At 40.3% G+C, this 17287-nt stretch overlaps 1 protein-coding gene across 2 annotated transcripts; it reads right to left on the bottom strand.

The window, feature by feature from the left end:
* Nucleotides 1-4342: 4342 nt before the first annotated feature.
* med18 (mediator of RNA polymerase II transcription, subunit 18 homolog (yeast)) lies at nt 4343-7024 on the bottom strand. Of its 2 annotated transcripts, none has more exons than XM_034102854.1 (3): nt 6684-7024; nt 5937-6037; nt 4343-4980 (listed from the first exon to the last, which is right to left on the bottom strand). In XM_034102854.1, the coding sequence occupies exons 2-3, from the start codon at nt 6007-6009 to the stop codon at nt 4424-4426; spliced, it is 630 nt and encodes a 209-aa protein (XP_033958745.1). In that variant the 5' UTR covers nt 6010-6037; nt 6684-7024; the 3' UTR covers nt 4343-4423. The 2 variants fall into 2 exon arrangements, with proteins under 2 accessions (XP_033958745.1, XP_033958746.1); XM_034102855.1 differs by having other exon boundaries at nt 6709-7024.
* Between the last annotated feature and the right edge of the window lie 10263 nt (nt 7025-17287).

Genomic DNA, 17287 nt, shown 5'->3' with positions numbered 1-17287 from the left:
CCAAGCCTCGACGCCAGAGACACCCTCCTCTGACCCATGTGCTCAAAACTGACCGAGGGGGATTCCGCTCTCCATCCCACCCTCTCCCCAAATCTGACAGCAGGGCGGGCACACTGTCACAGGTGCTCGAATCCCATTGGCTCTTTATTTCCCTCGTACATGCCGAGATTTTTTTTCTGTAAAAGAAAAATGAGGATGGAAGCCTTTACACTGCCCCTCACTTTTCACCTTCATGCATACGATTTGCTGAGCTCACTTACAGCAACAGTCTGCTTCACATTTTTATGCACATTCACACCTGTTATTTTGATGGTTGCTGTGGGGATATTATTACTTATTCATGGCCCTCTAGTAAACACTGCACAGAGCTACTTTCTGATAATATTTGGAAGTTATAGGCAACCGCTCCATACAGGCATTTTAACCACCTCTGGGTAATCAGTATGACCTATGGGGACATGTTGGTATGACTGCAGTCAAAATATTCAACAGCTGAATAAATTGAAATACAGTGTTCATTCTGCAGTCAGACAATAAAGAAAGTTCTCAACATATTTTACTCCTACAATCTAATATTTTTAGAGGCACACATGCACAGTTCATGAGCACCATCAAAACAAGCACCTTTGCAGCAAGGTATAGTCAACATTACCTGAGGACCCCGCCCTCTCTGTGTAAAGACTGCATGGACGGAAGCTGTACTTAAAAGTTGCACAACATAGCCACAACTGCGTGCACTCAGACATGACTGATGTTGAGAAATGTGTTTTCAAAATAGCACGCTTTTAAATGCGGGAGGATGTGTCATAGTGTGTCATAGAAATGACACAGTGGGATCAGATGGGTAAAATGTCATGTTGCTAATAGTTTGTCTGTGTCTTCAAGCCCTATTGCAACTATAATTGTGATTAACGAGAAACAATTTGTATCATGTACCTCACATACGTCACAAATATATCCTTGAGTCTCTAACACAAAGGGACAGATTTGTTGACAAAGGACCACACAATGCATCTTGATTACACACAAAGTGAAAGAAAAAGTAGTCATGAAGACAAAAGATCAGATTTAGAGGCTCAAAGCAGAACTAGGATTTCAAAACAAGACAGAGAGGAACTCAGAAGGACAGAGAGGAGGGAGGGCCAGACAGCTTTACAAACTACATATGTGTTCGGTCTCCTCCAGGCGGACTGCTACGCTGTCCCCATACCAGACATTCCAGAGGCAGCCTGGCTGGCTTCAGGCTGAGTGGCTGATCCTGGAACAGCATGTTCTGCACAGCAGTAATCACCTCTGCCAGCCACAAGCAATGCAGAGCACCACATCAACAACAAGGCAGAGTTTTGTGCCCGTCCCCGGAAAAATGTCTCTGGAATTTCCTTCACTTGGATACGTTTATTTAGCAAGGACCATCCTCTATCCTTGGCCCCCTGTCACTCCAGACATCCCCCGCAACCTCATGATGTTGTGCAATGTTTCCCTGCGACCATCGTGCCCAGGGGGATTAGGACGAGAGGAAGCTGGAGAAGCCACAAGAACACCCTTGGGAGAACGATGCCTGTTTGGGAAAACACTTCCCCCCCGGTTCTCCTCCCCTCTCAGCAAACAACCCACACTGTCTAACAAGCATACGGACTCCCAATGACACATGAAGGAGAGGGCTCAAATCCAAGTATCGGGGACGTTCCTGAGTGAACCAAGCTGGATTTCAACCCTTGGTGGCAGCGGCCCAAAGTGGGATGACTTAAGGACTTCCTGCGAGAGCTAGCTTTCTGTGGCGTCTTGGCACGAGTGCTGCCAACTATGAGCATTATGTTTAGAGGCATCAAAGACCATATTGGTGCCAAGAGTTTTAATTAGGACTGTGTTATGGAATGGAAAGTACACGCATGTAGGTAATGGCGCTTCTCCCCATTTCAGAGGTCTAACAAAATATAATTAACAACCACTATCTGCTGTAGACAATTAATTTTTATTTAACAGTTAAAGAGCCAGAACGACTGAATTGCCCAAAGAGGAAAATCAATGTGCACTGCTCTCACACTTAAAAGTGCAGCGAGCATAATTGCATTATAATAAACTGAATGTCAGAGATGCTTAAAAGAGAGTAAAGGTGAGTGGACAGTGCTGATACAATACAATCCCAACCCATTCAATACAAATCACGGTGTTGGCTAGTGTGAAAAACATGGAAGAGACTAGTACACTACAGTTGTACTGGATTTGTCGAATGGATCTGTGTGAAACACGCAAGTTAGGTGAAGTCTGTAGAATATGAGTATTATGCCGGATATCTCTGAAGCGCCACAATACATCATACTAATTGGTATTTAACATATTTGCTCCGTGCGAGTTGCAATTGACTACTCCCTAAAGAGTTTTTTTTATAAAAATGCGATTCATTGTCAGCCCCATTATATAGATTTGTATTAAGTAGAAATGCTTTAGACTACAATAATTCAAAACAGCAATGACCTTAAGATTCTGCATTCAACACATCTCTCTCCGAACAATCCCAGAACGAAAAGTAATCAGTTTCATGATCAGTCACATACTGTAACTCTAACCCCTTGTGACTCCATATTCATATCAAGATGTTTCGCCTTAATGCGTCAAAATACAGTCACACTTGTCTCAGTTTCTTTAAAATAAACCATGCACAATATAGCATTATGCCCTGGGCAACAAGTTAAATCCCTCACTTGTGGAAGTCAGTGGTTGACTCCATCCACAATAGCCAAAAAGGCCTGATGCCAAGACTCTGATTAGCCTAGCGCTGCCTCTGCTCTCCAGGCGATGGAGTGGAGGTGCAGTGGGAGTCCAGCTCATCACCAAAGAGCACTGTGCTAAACACAAGTTTAAGTGGAAGAAAGCCAGCAGACTGTAGTGTATCCATGCTGCACATATAAAGCCTTGGGCAAGGAGGCATCTGCTTCTTTAATACATAATTCGCTCAGAGCTGAAACATCATGCTTTAGACCTAAGGGACAGTCTGCTTCTGGATGTTGGAACATAAAACTGTCTCCATCAGATAATCGGCTTCCATTGACGGGCAGTTTTTGTGTAATACAAAAATGTGGTGCAACATGAGCTTCTTCCCAAACACAAGCATTTAAAAGAATCCCCTTTCAATATAAGGATGTCAAATAATCCAAAGGGAAGTTATCAAGGTGCACGAAATGTATTTGGAAGCAGTGTCAACTCACCTTTCCACCTCAGCGAGTTTGTCCTCCTCAGCCTTGATTTGCAGGTAGGTCAACACGTAGAGACAGCACCCTGCCCTCGAGCGCTTCAGACACGCACACGGTCATTTTACATCGCAACCGCTGCAAATGCATCTTCCTGTTGAGGTATTATTAGAAGCACTCATGTCTTATTGCCCACATTATTATCATAACTGACAGGATGTGCGTTAGTTACATCAGTGTCTGTAGATTGGCCATAATGTTTACACACTCGTGTACAAGCCATTTTGGAATGGAGCATGAGCAGAGGAGAACCTGAAGGCAGCGGTAGTGCGTTCACGTGTAATAGTCCCAGCTCAAGTTCCCATGAAAGAGGCACTAATGGGTTAACAGTAGAAATGAGAGGGGAAGAGAGGGGAAATCAATGCTTTTGTTCAGGGGGAAGAAAGGAAGGCTTTTACAGGTCTATGTATCATTAAGCAATTGAGAAAGCTAATTAGAGTGGTGGGAAAAGATGTGCAGATCTCACAGCTAATTATTTCCATGGCAACCAGGGCTCTTGCAGATGATCTGAGGTTGTGTTCAGATGGAAAGATGGCCAGTTACACAAAGAGCAAGAGAGACCCCTAGTGGGTTATAATGAATGTGTTCACAATACGCTAGTCAGCATGTGATTTAAAAACATAAGGGTTAAACATAGCAATACATCTAAGCTGATATATGTGGTATGTCGTAAAGGTGCTGTATGGAGATAAATAAACCCATTATTTTCTCTTTTTTATGAAATAATGTATTAAAGAACTTTAACCATTTAAACAAATTAAAATGTCAGGTGCTTCTATGACTATGTTATGTCAAAGATGTACCATTATTAAATAAATAACTATCATTTTGTCCATTAGGTGTTATTTTTCTGACTAATGACATTTGTTCCCAAACATATCACTTTTGTATCTTTTGTAAACACCACTGTGGGGATCTACAACACGTCTTCAAATGTAAACAAACTACCTAAACATTTAACCAAAATCATGCATTATTAATCATGAATTAGGGATATGATAACCATGTCAAAACGTCTGTGACCAGAGTGTTGTGGGAAATGATGGATTGTAGTAATACTATTTTGTTCACAACAAAATGACTAGAAGGGTAACCAAAGTTTATGTATTTAATTTGAGTACAAAAATAAAAAATAAATGTGTTCATGGTAGTTAGAGATGACTTAATGTTCCCCATCAGTGTCTCTGTTTGCTGGGGTCAATCTTCTCCAGGTGCACCAGAGGTTTGAGTTGCTCTGCAAAGCTGCGCATGTCCTCTGAAACGGTGTCCTGTCCGGCTGGAGCCAGCACACTCAGCTCCACCAGGTATGAGAGCGATAGACGTTCTGTGTTCTCCGTGTTCCCCGGTACCAGGATGCGTGACAGCTTGCTAACCACAATTTTCATAACACCTTTGCGGAATATGTGTCCGTTGGCCGTAAACTCGTGGTCCATGCGAAATCCCATCTCGTTGAGGAACTCGGGCAGGCTGTGAGAGGCGGCCACGTCGACACAGTTGCGCACCAGAGCGTGGCGGCTCTTGTCTCCCACTTCTGGTTGGCCGAGGTAGCGTAGGTGCCATGGGGAGGTGGGGTGGGAGAGGGAGCGCCGGGCACGCAGAATGAAAGGGTTCCCTTGTTGGCCTTTCAGAAGATAAACCAGTTCGTGATCTGTAAAGGTCTCGGGATCCATGTTGTCAGACAGGCCGCGGAGGCGATGCAAGAGGCTTTCCAGGGCCTGGTCTAACACACTGCCTGTTTTAGTAAAGATTAGAGAAACACATATATACCAATTCATTGTTGTTGCAATATATATTTGTAAATAACATATAATACAAACATCCATAAAATGGCACTTAGTGTTGGTTTTTAAACTTTAATTTCTCACATGTCTGAATGCCACTGTTCTCAGTAATAGGAATACACACATACAATATTTGTTATGTATTATAGTCATATAAATGTGTCTGTTTTCTTAAAAACAAGAATTTACGATTTATATTTTCATTCCTTTAAAAACACACATATAACCAAAGCAGTGTTGTAAAACCAGTGGTGGAAAGTATGCTACTTTATGCTTCTACAATTCAGAGGCTAACATCATACTTTTACTCCACTACATTTCTATTAACACTCAAATGTACTCGTTACTTCTTTACATATAAAACATATGATATGCTGATATGGTATAATGCAGTACTGTACTACTAATCCACACAGTATTTCAAGTTTCTAAATATGGTCCACATTGACAGACTATAATACTTAAATGATCTTAAATGTATAAAAACAAGATGGAACAATGACCATAATAATATAATACTGAGAAAAGATCCATTCAGCATAACAAGTGCTTTTACTGTTGATACTATAAATTCATTTATTAGATTATGACCTTCATAATTTTCTGAAATGGGCTATTGGGCAGAATGAGTACTTCTACTATTTGTTTACAAGTATATGTTGATGCTTTAATATTTTGTAATCAGGATATTCTACTTGTAGTATTTCAACTTATGTAAAGGATCTGAGTATTTCTTCCAACACTGTGTACAATGAACAGAGATGGGAAGTAACCAAGTACATTTACTCGAATACCGTACTTAAGTACCATTTTGAGATAGTTGTACTTTACTTGAGTATTTCCATGTTATGATACTTTTGTACTTCTACAAAGTCTTTAGCTGTGGGTGTTTCTAAGGCTAGCTTACCTTGCAGCAGATACTCCATCATATTGACGGCGCCCCCGGTGACAGGCATCGATGTAACAGGAGGAGCTTCCATCTTCTCTCAGCCACAACGATGATTATATCTGTAAGAGGAAGATTTAAATGAGCTTTGTTTGTACAGTCTGGATTATTTGATGCCACCTTCATGCACCGTTTGGTGTGTATTTGGTACTGTAAAGATTTGAAGCTCTGTAAGGCAAGGCACGTTTATTTATATAGCACATTTCAACACAAAGCAATTCAAAGTGCTTTACAAAAATGGAAAATATTAAGAGCAGTAAGAAATAGAGCAACAGAATCACATTATAAAATGGCATTTAAAACAGTCATTAAAAATCTAATAGAATAAAATAAACATAAAACAAGCAAATAGAGAATAATAAAAGTTATTGTGCACTGTAAAATATGAATAGTTTAATTCAAAGCAAAAATAAAAGTCTTCAGCCACAGCCAGGATTTAATAATAATGAGTACATTTTTGGTCATTTAAGTATATATTGATATCAACACTTTTGTACTTTTACTTGAGTAACCTTTTGATTGCAGGACTTTTACTTGCAACAAAGTATTCCTACACTCTTGTACTTCTACTCAAAGTACAGCACTTCTTCCACCTATGTTTACAAGTATCTTACAGCCAGTGCTAGCTTAATGTAGCGAGCTAGACAATTCACTTAGTTAGTTAACAGCTAACGGGAAAACACTCTAAATAGTAGCTTGCTTCATTACCTGAGAAATGCAAAACAGCTCTTGCCTTGTTGGTTGAAACAGGTAGAAGTTGATGCGTTTGTCTTCGGTGTAAAAAAGTCTCAACACAATGCTATTAGCTACCCAGCCAGCTAGCTAGCAGTTAGCGAAATTAGATACAAATGTTTAGCTACAATCAGGTATGCTGTGGTATCCAAATAACTGTAATACGGTTAAATTATTAGCTAGGTTATTTGAATAGGATGGTATATACACCTGTGGAAACAAATAGTGTATTAAAGTAAAACGACTCCGTTTATTATCAGAGAGAGTATGAACACGGGTAACATTGAAGGAAAATCTTTTCTTTTCTTCTTCCTTTTAGAGATTGGTTGGAGTTTGGAAACCAACGACTATGTGCACTACCGCCACCTACTGGACTGTGGAGCAGTATATTAGCAGAACATAAAGTAAATCAATGATGACTCAGAAAACACTTATTACCAAAACATGTTTTCTTAACCTGTGTCATGAAAAACAATTGGACGGTAGATACACGGATTTATGTAATGTAATGTAATATACTTAAGTATGTAGTATACAAAGCGATTGAAACTAGCTGCATAATCCGTGTATCTACCGTCCATTTGTTTTTCTTTATTAAACAAGTAAATGTATGGAAGCCCATTTCCGCCACTTGAAAAAAATTAAATCCCCATGAAAAGTCATAATTATGAGATAAAAAGTCATAATAATGAGATAAAAAGTCATAATTATGAGATAAGAAAGTCGAAATAATGAGATAAAAAGTCATAATTATGAGATAAGAAAGTCGAAATAATGAGATAAAAAGTCATAATTATGAGATAAGAAAGTCGAAATAATGAGATAAAAAGTCATTATGAGATAAGAAGTGCGCATGCGCTGCAGTGGCGCTGTCTTTCAAGGTCCCTTCATCACCTTGCTGCTCTCCACCATGCAAACAGCATCTATCTAGTCCTAAATAAGGTAACTATTACAGGTGACTTTTGTAAATGTTAGATGTTACATATAGCCTATATTGCAGCTAAACTACAACAATGCAGTTCATAGCTTTGACATTACCTGTTATGAACTATAATATATATGCCTATAGTTTTGTGGTAACGTTCACGCCACTAATGATAATAGTGTAGGCATACTGCTGCTGTGAGTTGCTCTAACTCTAACCCGTGAACGTTACCACAAAACTATAGGCATATATATTATATATATTATATTCATAACAGGTAATGTCAAAGCTATAAACTGCATTGTTGTAGTTTAGCTGCAATATAGGCTATATGTAACATCTAACATTTACAAAAGTCACCTGTAATAGTTACCTTATTTAGGACTAGATGCCGTTTGCATGGTGGAGAGCAGCAAGGTGATGAAGGGACCTTTGAAGACAGCGCCACTGCAGCGCATGCGCACTTCTTATCTCATAATTATGACTTTTTATCTCATTATTTCGACTTTCTTATCTCATAATTATGACTTTTTATCTCATTATTTCGACTTTTTTATCTCATAATTATGACTTTTTATCTCATTATTATGACTTTTTATCTCATAATTATGACTTTTTATCTCATTATTTCGACTTTTTTATCTCATTATTTCGACTTTTCATGGGGATTTAATTTTTTTCAAGTGGCGGAAATGGGCTTCCATATAACGGAAGAGCGTCTGAGAGGCGTTTTTGCTTTTTGCTTTTCTCCTTACTAAATGGTCAAATGGTCCTTGGAGCGAGGGGCGGGGCGAAACTCACGGAAGTGATTTCAAAACAAAAGCACATGGTAAAATCACACTTTGAATCACCACAGTATCCTGCTGAAGGAACAGTGATTATTATAAACAAGGGGAATTTAGCGATCCCAACGAAAACGGCCAAGACACACATTGAGCCCAGAAAATGGATGTTATTAAGGGCTGTAAATATAATATGCCTGTGTCTAAAATGGACAGCATTGTTAGGAGATTTAAACTATACAGCTGTTCTGCACTGCGGTCACTCAGCCGTCTCTCGAGTTTGTTTTTTCAAATCAGCTACTCTTCATTATTCCTTCTATATTTGTGTGATACAAATATGTTTTAACACAAGTTCTTAAGGAAACTGACACTGTTGGACTCGGTTCTAGTTTGACTTCTACCAGAAATAAAATGAGGTAATTTTACTGTGTACTTTGTGAGTAATCCTCTGTCAAAGTGCCCTCCATAATGCATGTTTTTCTGCTATCCTTGATGAATGATACACATATAATTTTACTATTAGTTCTTAATGTTTTACTTTGTATTAGTTAGCTACTTACAATACATTGAAGTACTTTTACTGTGTATTTTTTTTTTGAGGAATCCTCTGTCAAAGTCCCCTGCTGAGAACAAAATCAAGCCACTTCTGCTAAATTTGATGAGGGAATTCTTTTTTGTTGCCATTAGTTCTTCGTGAGATTGATCCTGTTGGACTCAGTAGTGAAACTACCCCCACAAGTATGAAGTACTTACTCTGTACTTTCCCAATAATCCTCTGCTGTCCCCTCCCGAGAACAAGAATGTGCATGTTTCTCTGCTATTTTGAATAAGCGTTAAAAAAACCTTTCTTCATGAGACTGATATTGTTGGACAGAGTACTTTAAGAGGATATGGTAGACATAATATCAGTAATACCTCCAGTCAGTACTCCGGCAGCAGGTCTAGGAAAGTCTATAGAGACTGGTCTGGATAGCTGGTTTATCCTTCAGACACACCCTGTCACTCTGGTTGCCCTCTTATGAAGCTGCTGTCTTTTAAAATAGGATTATTTCTCTGCTCCTAGTTAATTCCTCGCAGATTCTTCCATCAATTCCAGTCATTGCATGTCAGGCTGCGGCCCCACGAGGACAAATTCGGTCGTTTGCGTTACTGTTTAGTGTCATATAGACCGTTCGGCCACACGAGGACGACCGAATACAGCACTAAACGACTGAGGAAACGACAACGGGTCCCAAGGTGGATAGAAATGCATACGCCACTCTCTGGGGGGTCAAACGGCTCCGTGTGTGCGCCCTATACGGACATTTTCAGATCACTGATAGTGATTGCGCAATAGCCCCGCCTCTCCCCACCTCTTCTGCTCACCTCCGCTTACCCCGCGCCAGTGCTGAAGTGTTTCGCCACCAACAACAACAACAATGGCGGATCGCAGAGTTGCTATCGTGCTCCGGACGCTATTGACCATGCTACAGTTGTTTGTGCAACATCTACAGCAATAATGATGAGGCAATAGCCCCGCCTCTCCCCACCTCTGCTGCTCACCCCGCGTCAAAGTAAACTGCACCCTGAATTCAGATTATTTATCTTTCTCTCGCGAGTGAAGTCTAATCTGACAGGACGGAGACACGCAGCTCTGCTCACCTGCAGCTCCTCCCGCTCCAGCAAAACACACACTTCAAGTCAGATCATCACCCTTAGCTATTTTAATTACCTCTCAAACTCCCTAAACTAGTTATAAATATGTTTATTTTTACAGTCGGCCGGGTCACTGATTACTGGATGAGCTGCTGCATGAGACAGACACTGACGCTGTCCGAAGAGAGGGAGGAAAAAGAGAGGCTCCGTGTATTTTATCATTATATTATATAGAGTCGTTATTCATTTGTTTTAAAGCTCAATAAATAACAAAGAAGACCTTTGACCGGCACTTTTATAATTTTGTCTGGAAGATTTCAACTTTAATACACGCTGACTGGCGAAAAACTCTGCCCGGTTCCCTCGGCCCCCACCACGGAGAATAAACAGAAGGGCAACCATGACAACCATGCTTCTTCGCTGCTTTTGTGGAGGAAGTTACAGCGCCACCTACAGGCTCCTGCATATGTACTGCAGCTTCTCCAGCGTTTGGAGCTAAACGGAGCGGTCTCGTGTGGGCAGACACTATCCGGATAATTATTGCATGTGGACGGAAGCCGTTTGCGATTGCGTTTGCGTTAATCCTATGCGTTTAGCCGTTTTCGTCCTCGTGGGGCCTCGTGGGGCCTCAGTCAATAGAGTTTCGAAAAATGTGTCCAATTCAACAAAATGTTTTTTTGTGAGTGAAGGCCAGAGCTAAATTATAGATTGTTTGATTTGACATCCTCCTATGAAACCTATTTTATTTACTTTTTCATTATACTTATACTTACTTGCATTAGAACATTTGCATGTTGTACTACATGCTGATTAGAGCTACATATTTGTTTAATTTAAATACAAATCACCAATTAATAGGGATAGACAACCGGTGTGAATGATCGCGGTCCTGCCTCCTCTGGCAAGCTGGGTGCAATCACCCTAATCACAGAGCCCAGTGCTGCATCCTGGAGAAGGATTTAAATAGTTGCTGTGTGCGTAGCCTGGTAGACTGCAGCGTGTAGACGGGAGGCATTGCTACAAAGTCAGGACCGGGAGCCGGTAAGATCAGAGCAATAATGCTGCGTGAGAGCTCCGCGGAGCCGCTAATGTTTATGTTCTGTGAGATTGTTTGCGTGTGTGTCACGTGTTTTGTTAGAAAATAATCTTTCTTATTAAAAATAATTCATTTGATTTTTTTAGAAGCATTGATAGTGAAATCCAGTTAATTAAATCTGCTGAGAGTTTAAAATAAACGTTTTTATGTTTAAAATGAAGATTTCTGTGCTTAGTCTGCTGAACCAGTGTGTGACATATTCAAAACTAAGGCAGCAGTTACCAAACGAATGTATTGGTTACATGCAGTGGCGACTGGTCATTAGGGGAAGGCACAGCCCCACCTAGTGTCAGCAGAAAGTATTACAAATAATGATTACAAAATAATGCAAAAAATAAATTATAAAATATATTTTAAGATCATGTTTAAACATCTGATTCGTCTGTACATTGCTGTTTTAGTCTGTGTTCTTCTAATTGGTGTCTACAGTCAGGCCCACCTTAACCTGCCATCAGGCCCTGGGGCTGATAGGTTTTGTAGGCCCCCTATTTAAACAACAAATGAAAGTCATTTATAGCCTCGGCAGGCTCTGTGATCGCACTTCTCCACTCTGCTCCACGCGCGCCTGGTCCTCTCCTCCAGATGAGTGACGTATCGGGCCTCCCTCATGTATTTGTCCGGTTGCCGTTGGCTCCCCTCCACGTAGCAAGTCCTCGTCATCCTCTCCATCTCCTCCAACAGATAATGTCCCTCCTGTCTGTTTTTCCTCTCCCGCTACTCCATCGCTATCAGAACCAGACGGCCTACTTGGCTCCGAGGCCCCGCGGCCGGCACCGCTACTGCTCGGTACAGAACTCATCTGTCCTTCCTCCTCATCCTGGCCTACAGGTTTAAAATAACCTGTAAGCTTCGACATTTTTTGTAATAGCTGCTTGTCTCGAAACTCCTTTTCCCTCAACAATTTCCTTTCCCGAGCGCCACAACAACAACCTTCATCAATCACTCGCAACTTGAATAAGTCACATGTGAAACATATTCTGATTGGCTATTAAGTGGTGCCCACTGACTGTTTCGGAGTCATCATGTTTGAGAAAAATCTCTGGAATCCATCGATCTGACTGATTAGCGGAGCAAATGATCAAAATAGTACGGAGGGAAGATATTTTCGTTTGGATTACTGGTCTGGAGGAAGCTCGCAAGTGTGTTTGTGTATTTTTGCGTTTGTGTGTATTGTGTTTGTTTCCCGGGGAAAACACTCACGAGAAACACAGGCTGTTGTTATGCCTGCTGTGACGTCAAGTTACTCCGTTCTCCGCTTGTAATTATGCCGTTACAAGCTTCAACGTTGTATTGATTATTAATATTCTGAAAGCCAAGACTTTGTTTATTTGAAACCAGATGAAAACAAACTGTAACGGACCCTGCCGTGTTATCTATGATTACTATATGCCTTACATTCATAATGTCAGCCGAAGGGAGGAGTGACGAGTGAGAGCTGTCATCTTCCCTTTACAAGATTCAAAAATGTATTTATCGTGTGATTTTGGAAATAAAAGTTTCATATTCTGAAAGCCAAGACTTTGTTTATTTAAATGTTTTTTAAAAACATCCGAAATACATTTTTTTTTCTTTTTTAATTACATTTTTTTTTTTTTATTGGCTCATGATAGCCCCCTGATCTCCATAGGCCCCTGGGCTTCAGCCCAGGTCAGCCCGTGCATTAAGGCGGCCCTGTCTACAGTGTGTGCCTATTGAGCTGTTTAGAGCCATGTGGGACAAAACCCGATCCTGCCCCTCCCTCTCTCTGTCTAAGTCAATGGTGACTGTAAAAACTACACTGCACATGCTCAGAGTATTTTCCTATTTAATGTGTGTGGCAACAAAATAATGACCATAGGGGCATAGTGCTGCCATCCCCACCATACGTCATCTCACATCATTCAGAGCTGATTGGCTGTAAGTACGTGTGCCGCGAAAAGTGTGGTGCGTGAAGAGGAGACGAGAGAGCTGCAGTGACGCGTCCTAAAACCCGGAAGTAAGCTGCGCATGGCTTCCCTCGACAAAAAAGAAAAGAGCAATGAGATTTCTCCATAGCATTTTAGAAAATAGCTCCACATAAGATCTGTAGGAAACAAACCTGTTGGATAAATGCACGTTTTGTTCAGCCGGATAATATCCACATGTCTACCCTTTTATAATTTTCGAATCATAAATCTATTGATTAGATTAGCTTTATGATAGACTTTTGAAACTACAAGATGATAAGGAGGACTTTTACAAAAAAGTAATAGAGATTTTTGTCCAGAAGGATAGGCAAATGGATTTAATCTTCAAGTCAAGGTAAGACTGCAATTTTATTGAAAATGGGATCTTACTAAGAGAGAACAATTCAATATTTAAATGATAAAATTAAATGTTTTGGGTATCCTTCTGTTGAACTGTCTGTTTAAAATTAATTGAAGCATCAGACAAAAAAAGCTTTTGAATATTATATTTTGATTTAGGTCAAAATATAATATTTGTAAACCTGAAGAGTCAGTGCCAGTGCCTCACCAGCCATGAACCTCACTGCAGAAGCTTATAGACATCGAAGTGTTTTGTGCCCCACCACTTTTGTACATATAAAAACGTCACTGGTTACATGCTATGTTTACATACTTTATTTATTTTGATAATTTACAAAGTTCTAAAAAGCATATTTCTTGTGTTTCAAAGGTTTTTCACCTGAATAAAATGACCCAGTCAGCAAAGAGACTTAAGTGAACTGATAAATAAAGAGTCTAAAAATGAAAAACTGTCTCATTGGAGTGGAATCCTGTTCATCAAAGTCCAGTGGATGCCTCGGGTCCCTTTCAAGTGGGGAAGCTGCACCAAAACTTGACAATAAGTGTGATTCAGGTGACTCGACGCAACCCTCCCCCTTTCACCTCCTGTCCCTCTGAATCCAGGGTCAAGCTAAGCCCCTCCCCTTCAGACCGAACCTAACTATCCATAGAGAACCGCAGTGACGCGTCGTAAAACCCGGAAGTAAACTTCTTCCGGTTCCGAAGTGAAAAACGCAATGCAAATTTTCCAGAGGATTTTGGAAAATAGCTCGAAATAAAGTCTGTGGTTGACACACATTTAAGAGAGGGATCACGTTTTGTTCAGCCGGATAATCTCCACATGTCTCCCCTACTTTTATAATTTTTGAATCATAAATCTAGTCGCGAAATGCTAATGATATGCTATAAACGAACTACAAGCCAGTACAGCAGCAGGGTTGCACGACTTCAACGTCACGCCAACTTAAGATCGTTTCAACTGACTTGCACTGAAACTGCACTTTGAACACTTTAAATATATTAACATTTTAAACTGTATACCATGTTTATCTAGGCCCGTTTTGTTTTATGTATACATGTCACACTGTGGGAAATGATATTTCTGGATGTATAGCACATGTAGAATTTTTTTTTTTTACAATAAAGCTGACTTTGACTTCCGCGTGCTTGCATATTTTAACAAAGCTTTTCATTTTAGCCACACTGAATTTAACTAGAAGTCATGGTTGTGTCAATTACCAGTCTGATATCGTTTTACAAAGATGACAAGAAGATTGTAGATAGAGGAGAGAACCACTACAAGTCAGGACACGTACAACAGTGCAGCCTAGATGAAGGTGTGCTTACCGGTGTTGTCAGGGCTAGCATGAGGGACAAGGTTTATAGAGTGTCGGTGAGTAGTTATACCGTTAACCTAGAGTTAATTTATTCACATTAATTCCCATCAACAAATCTATTGTGTGTCACATGAAATCTTTATTAGGCAAGGCAAGTTTATTTATATAGCACTTTTCAACACAAGGCAATTCAAAGTGCTTTACAAAAAATGAAAGACATTAAGAAATGGCATTTAAAATTAGTCATTAAAAAGAAAAGCTAATAAAAGAAAAAGTACATGGATAAAAGTTACAGTGCAGTTTAAGATGTGAATAGTTCAATTAAAAGCAGCGGCAAAAAGAGAAGTCTTCAGCCTGGATTTAAAAGTAGTCAGAGTTGCAGCGGACCTGCAGGTTTCTGGGAGTTTGTTCCAGATATTTGGAGCATAATAACTGAACGCTGCTTCTCCATGTTTAGTTCTGACTCTGGGGACAGAAAGCTGACCAGTCCCTGAAGACCTGAGATATCTGGATGGTCCATCATTTAGCAGGAGGTCAGAAATGTATTTTGGGCCTAAACCATTAAAAGCTTTATAAACCAGCAGCAGTATTTTGAAAACTATTCTTTGACACACAGGAAGCCAGTGTAAAGACTTCTGAACAGGAGTGATGTGATCCACTTTCTTAGTGTCAGTGAGGACTCGAGCAGCGGCGTTCTGAATCAGCTGCAGCTTCCTAATAGATGTTTTAGTGAGACCTGTGAAGACACCATTGCAGTAGTCCAGTCTACTGAAGATAAAGGCATGGACACGTTTTTCCAAATCCTGCTGTGACATTAGTCTTTTAATCCTAGATATATTCTTTAGGTGATAGTAGGCTGATTTAGTAACTGTTTTAATGTGACTGTTGAAACTCAGGTCAGAGTTCATGACTACACCTAGATTTCTGGCTTTATCTGTTGTTTTGAACATTGCAGACTGAAGCTCAGCGCTAACTTTTATACGTTCTGCCTTGGCTCCAAAAACCATTACCTCAGTTTTATCTTTGTTTAATTGGAGAAAGTTCTGAGACATCCAGTCATTGATTTGTTCAATGCACTTACTCAGTGTTTGAATTGGAGCATAGTCTACTGGTGAAATGGTTACGTAAATGTGTGTGTCATCTGCATAGCTATAGCCGCGTTCACACCGCAGGACTTTCCCTGGTACTTTAGTTCTTTAGTTCCGTTAGTACCAATAATGTCGCGTTCACACCGCCGGGACTACTCAGTGCCGGGAACTCTTTTGGAACTCTTTTGGTACTTTTTAGTCCCTGCTAGAGAGGTGGTACGAACCTGGTGACAAAAGAGTGCCAATTTCTATTCTCTTTCTATTGGCTGGGCGAATTGCAAACCACGCCCCGTTAGACTCTGAATTTGTTTTGTTAGGCAGCCATTTTTTTCCTCGCTACAAAACCACATCCACACCTGAGCGAGTGGTTTTTTTGTACTTTAAAGCAGTTATGACCACACGTACTACAACACCGGAGCGGTGGAATGATGAGGAAGTGTCGGCGCTTCTGGCAATTTACTCCAAGGACGGGATGCAGCAGCTTCTACAGAAAGCAGTTCCCAACTCCAAATGTTTTGAGCGATGTTCGCTACTTGAGCTGGGAATCGTGCACAGTGCACACGGATGCCGGGTAAAAATAAAGAAACTCAGGCAGGACTATAAAAAAATTAAAGACCACAATAATAAGAGTGGTAACGATTTTCTATTGTTATTATATATATATATATATTGCCACTGTTTTTTAATACTGACACCTAACTTGCACTAAGGCGTGTCTGCTGCTATATATATTGCCACTGTTACATTGTTTTGAAACTACTTACACTTTATTTTACATTTCACACTGTTATTTAACTTCAATTTACATGCATACGACACACCTGGAACAGCATGATGCCGTTATTGTTATGTCTTGACTGTGCAATAAAACAAACAAACTGGCGAAGCTTTATTTATTGTGTCCCACCCCAAATTTGCAGAATAGAAGAATGTGAGAGCAGACAGGTGTCGGTGGTTGAATTTATCAGAAACACAAGTCTTACACACATAAACACAAGTAATTGATCATGTCATTTGTTTTAGATAAATAAGGGGAAAACACCAAACAAGGGTTGATGTCCTTTTCCAAAATCAGCCTGAGGGGTCAATATATAATAAATACATGAAGATAAAGTCCATTGTTATAATGGGGTATTTTATTTGTAAATTACCCTTATGAACTCCATCATGTCTGAGGTCGGAAAGTAAACAAACGCCTCATACAGCGGATGGGCTTTATACCCCCTCCCCCCCCGTGTAGTTCTTCTTCTCTCGTTTTTTTGTTGTACTCGCCGTGAAGTGGTTTTGCGGCCTGCCAGTAAACCCAGAGAAGAAGAAGACGAAGTGACGTCAGCGTAATCGTGCCTCAGGGAAAGTACTGCGGTGTGAATGCGATTGGCACTAGCCTCCTGGCGGATTTAGTGCCGTGGTACTTTAGTGGTACTTTAGTGCCGGCACTAAAGTACCGCAAGTC

Source organism: Pseudochaenichthys georgianus, chromosome 16, assembly GCF_902827115.2.
Source record: "Pseudochaenichthys georgianus chromosome 16, fPseGeo1.2, whole genome shotgun sequence".
Lineage (NCBI taxonomy): Eukaryota > Metazoa > Chordata > Actinopteri > Perciformes > Channichthyidae > Pseudochaenichthys > Pseudochaenichthys georgianus.
The sequence above is the reverse complement of the archived record's forward strand: the minus strand, read 5'-3'. Positions and strand labels throughout refer to the sequence as shown.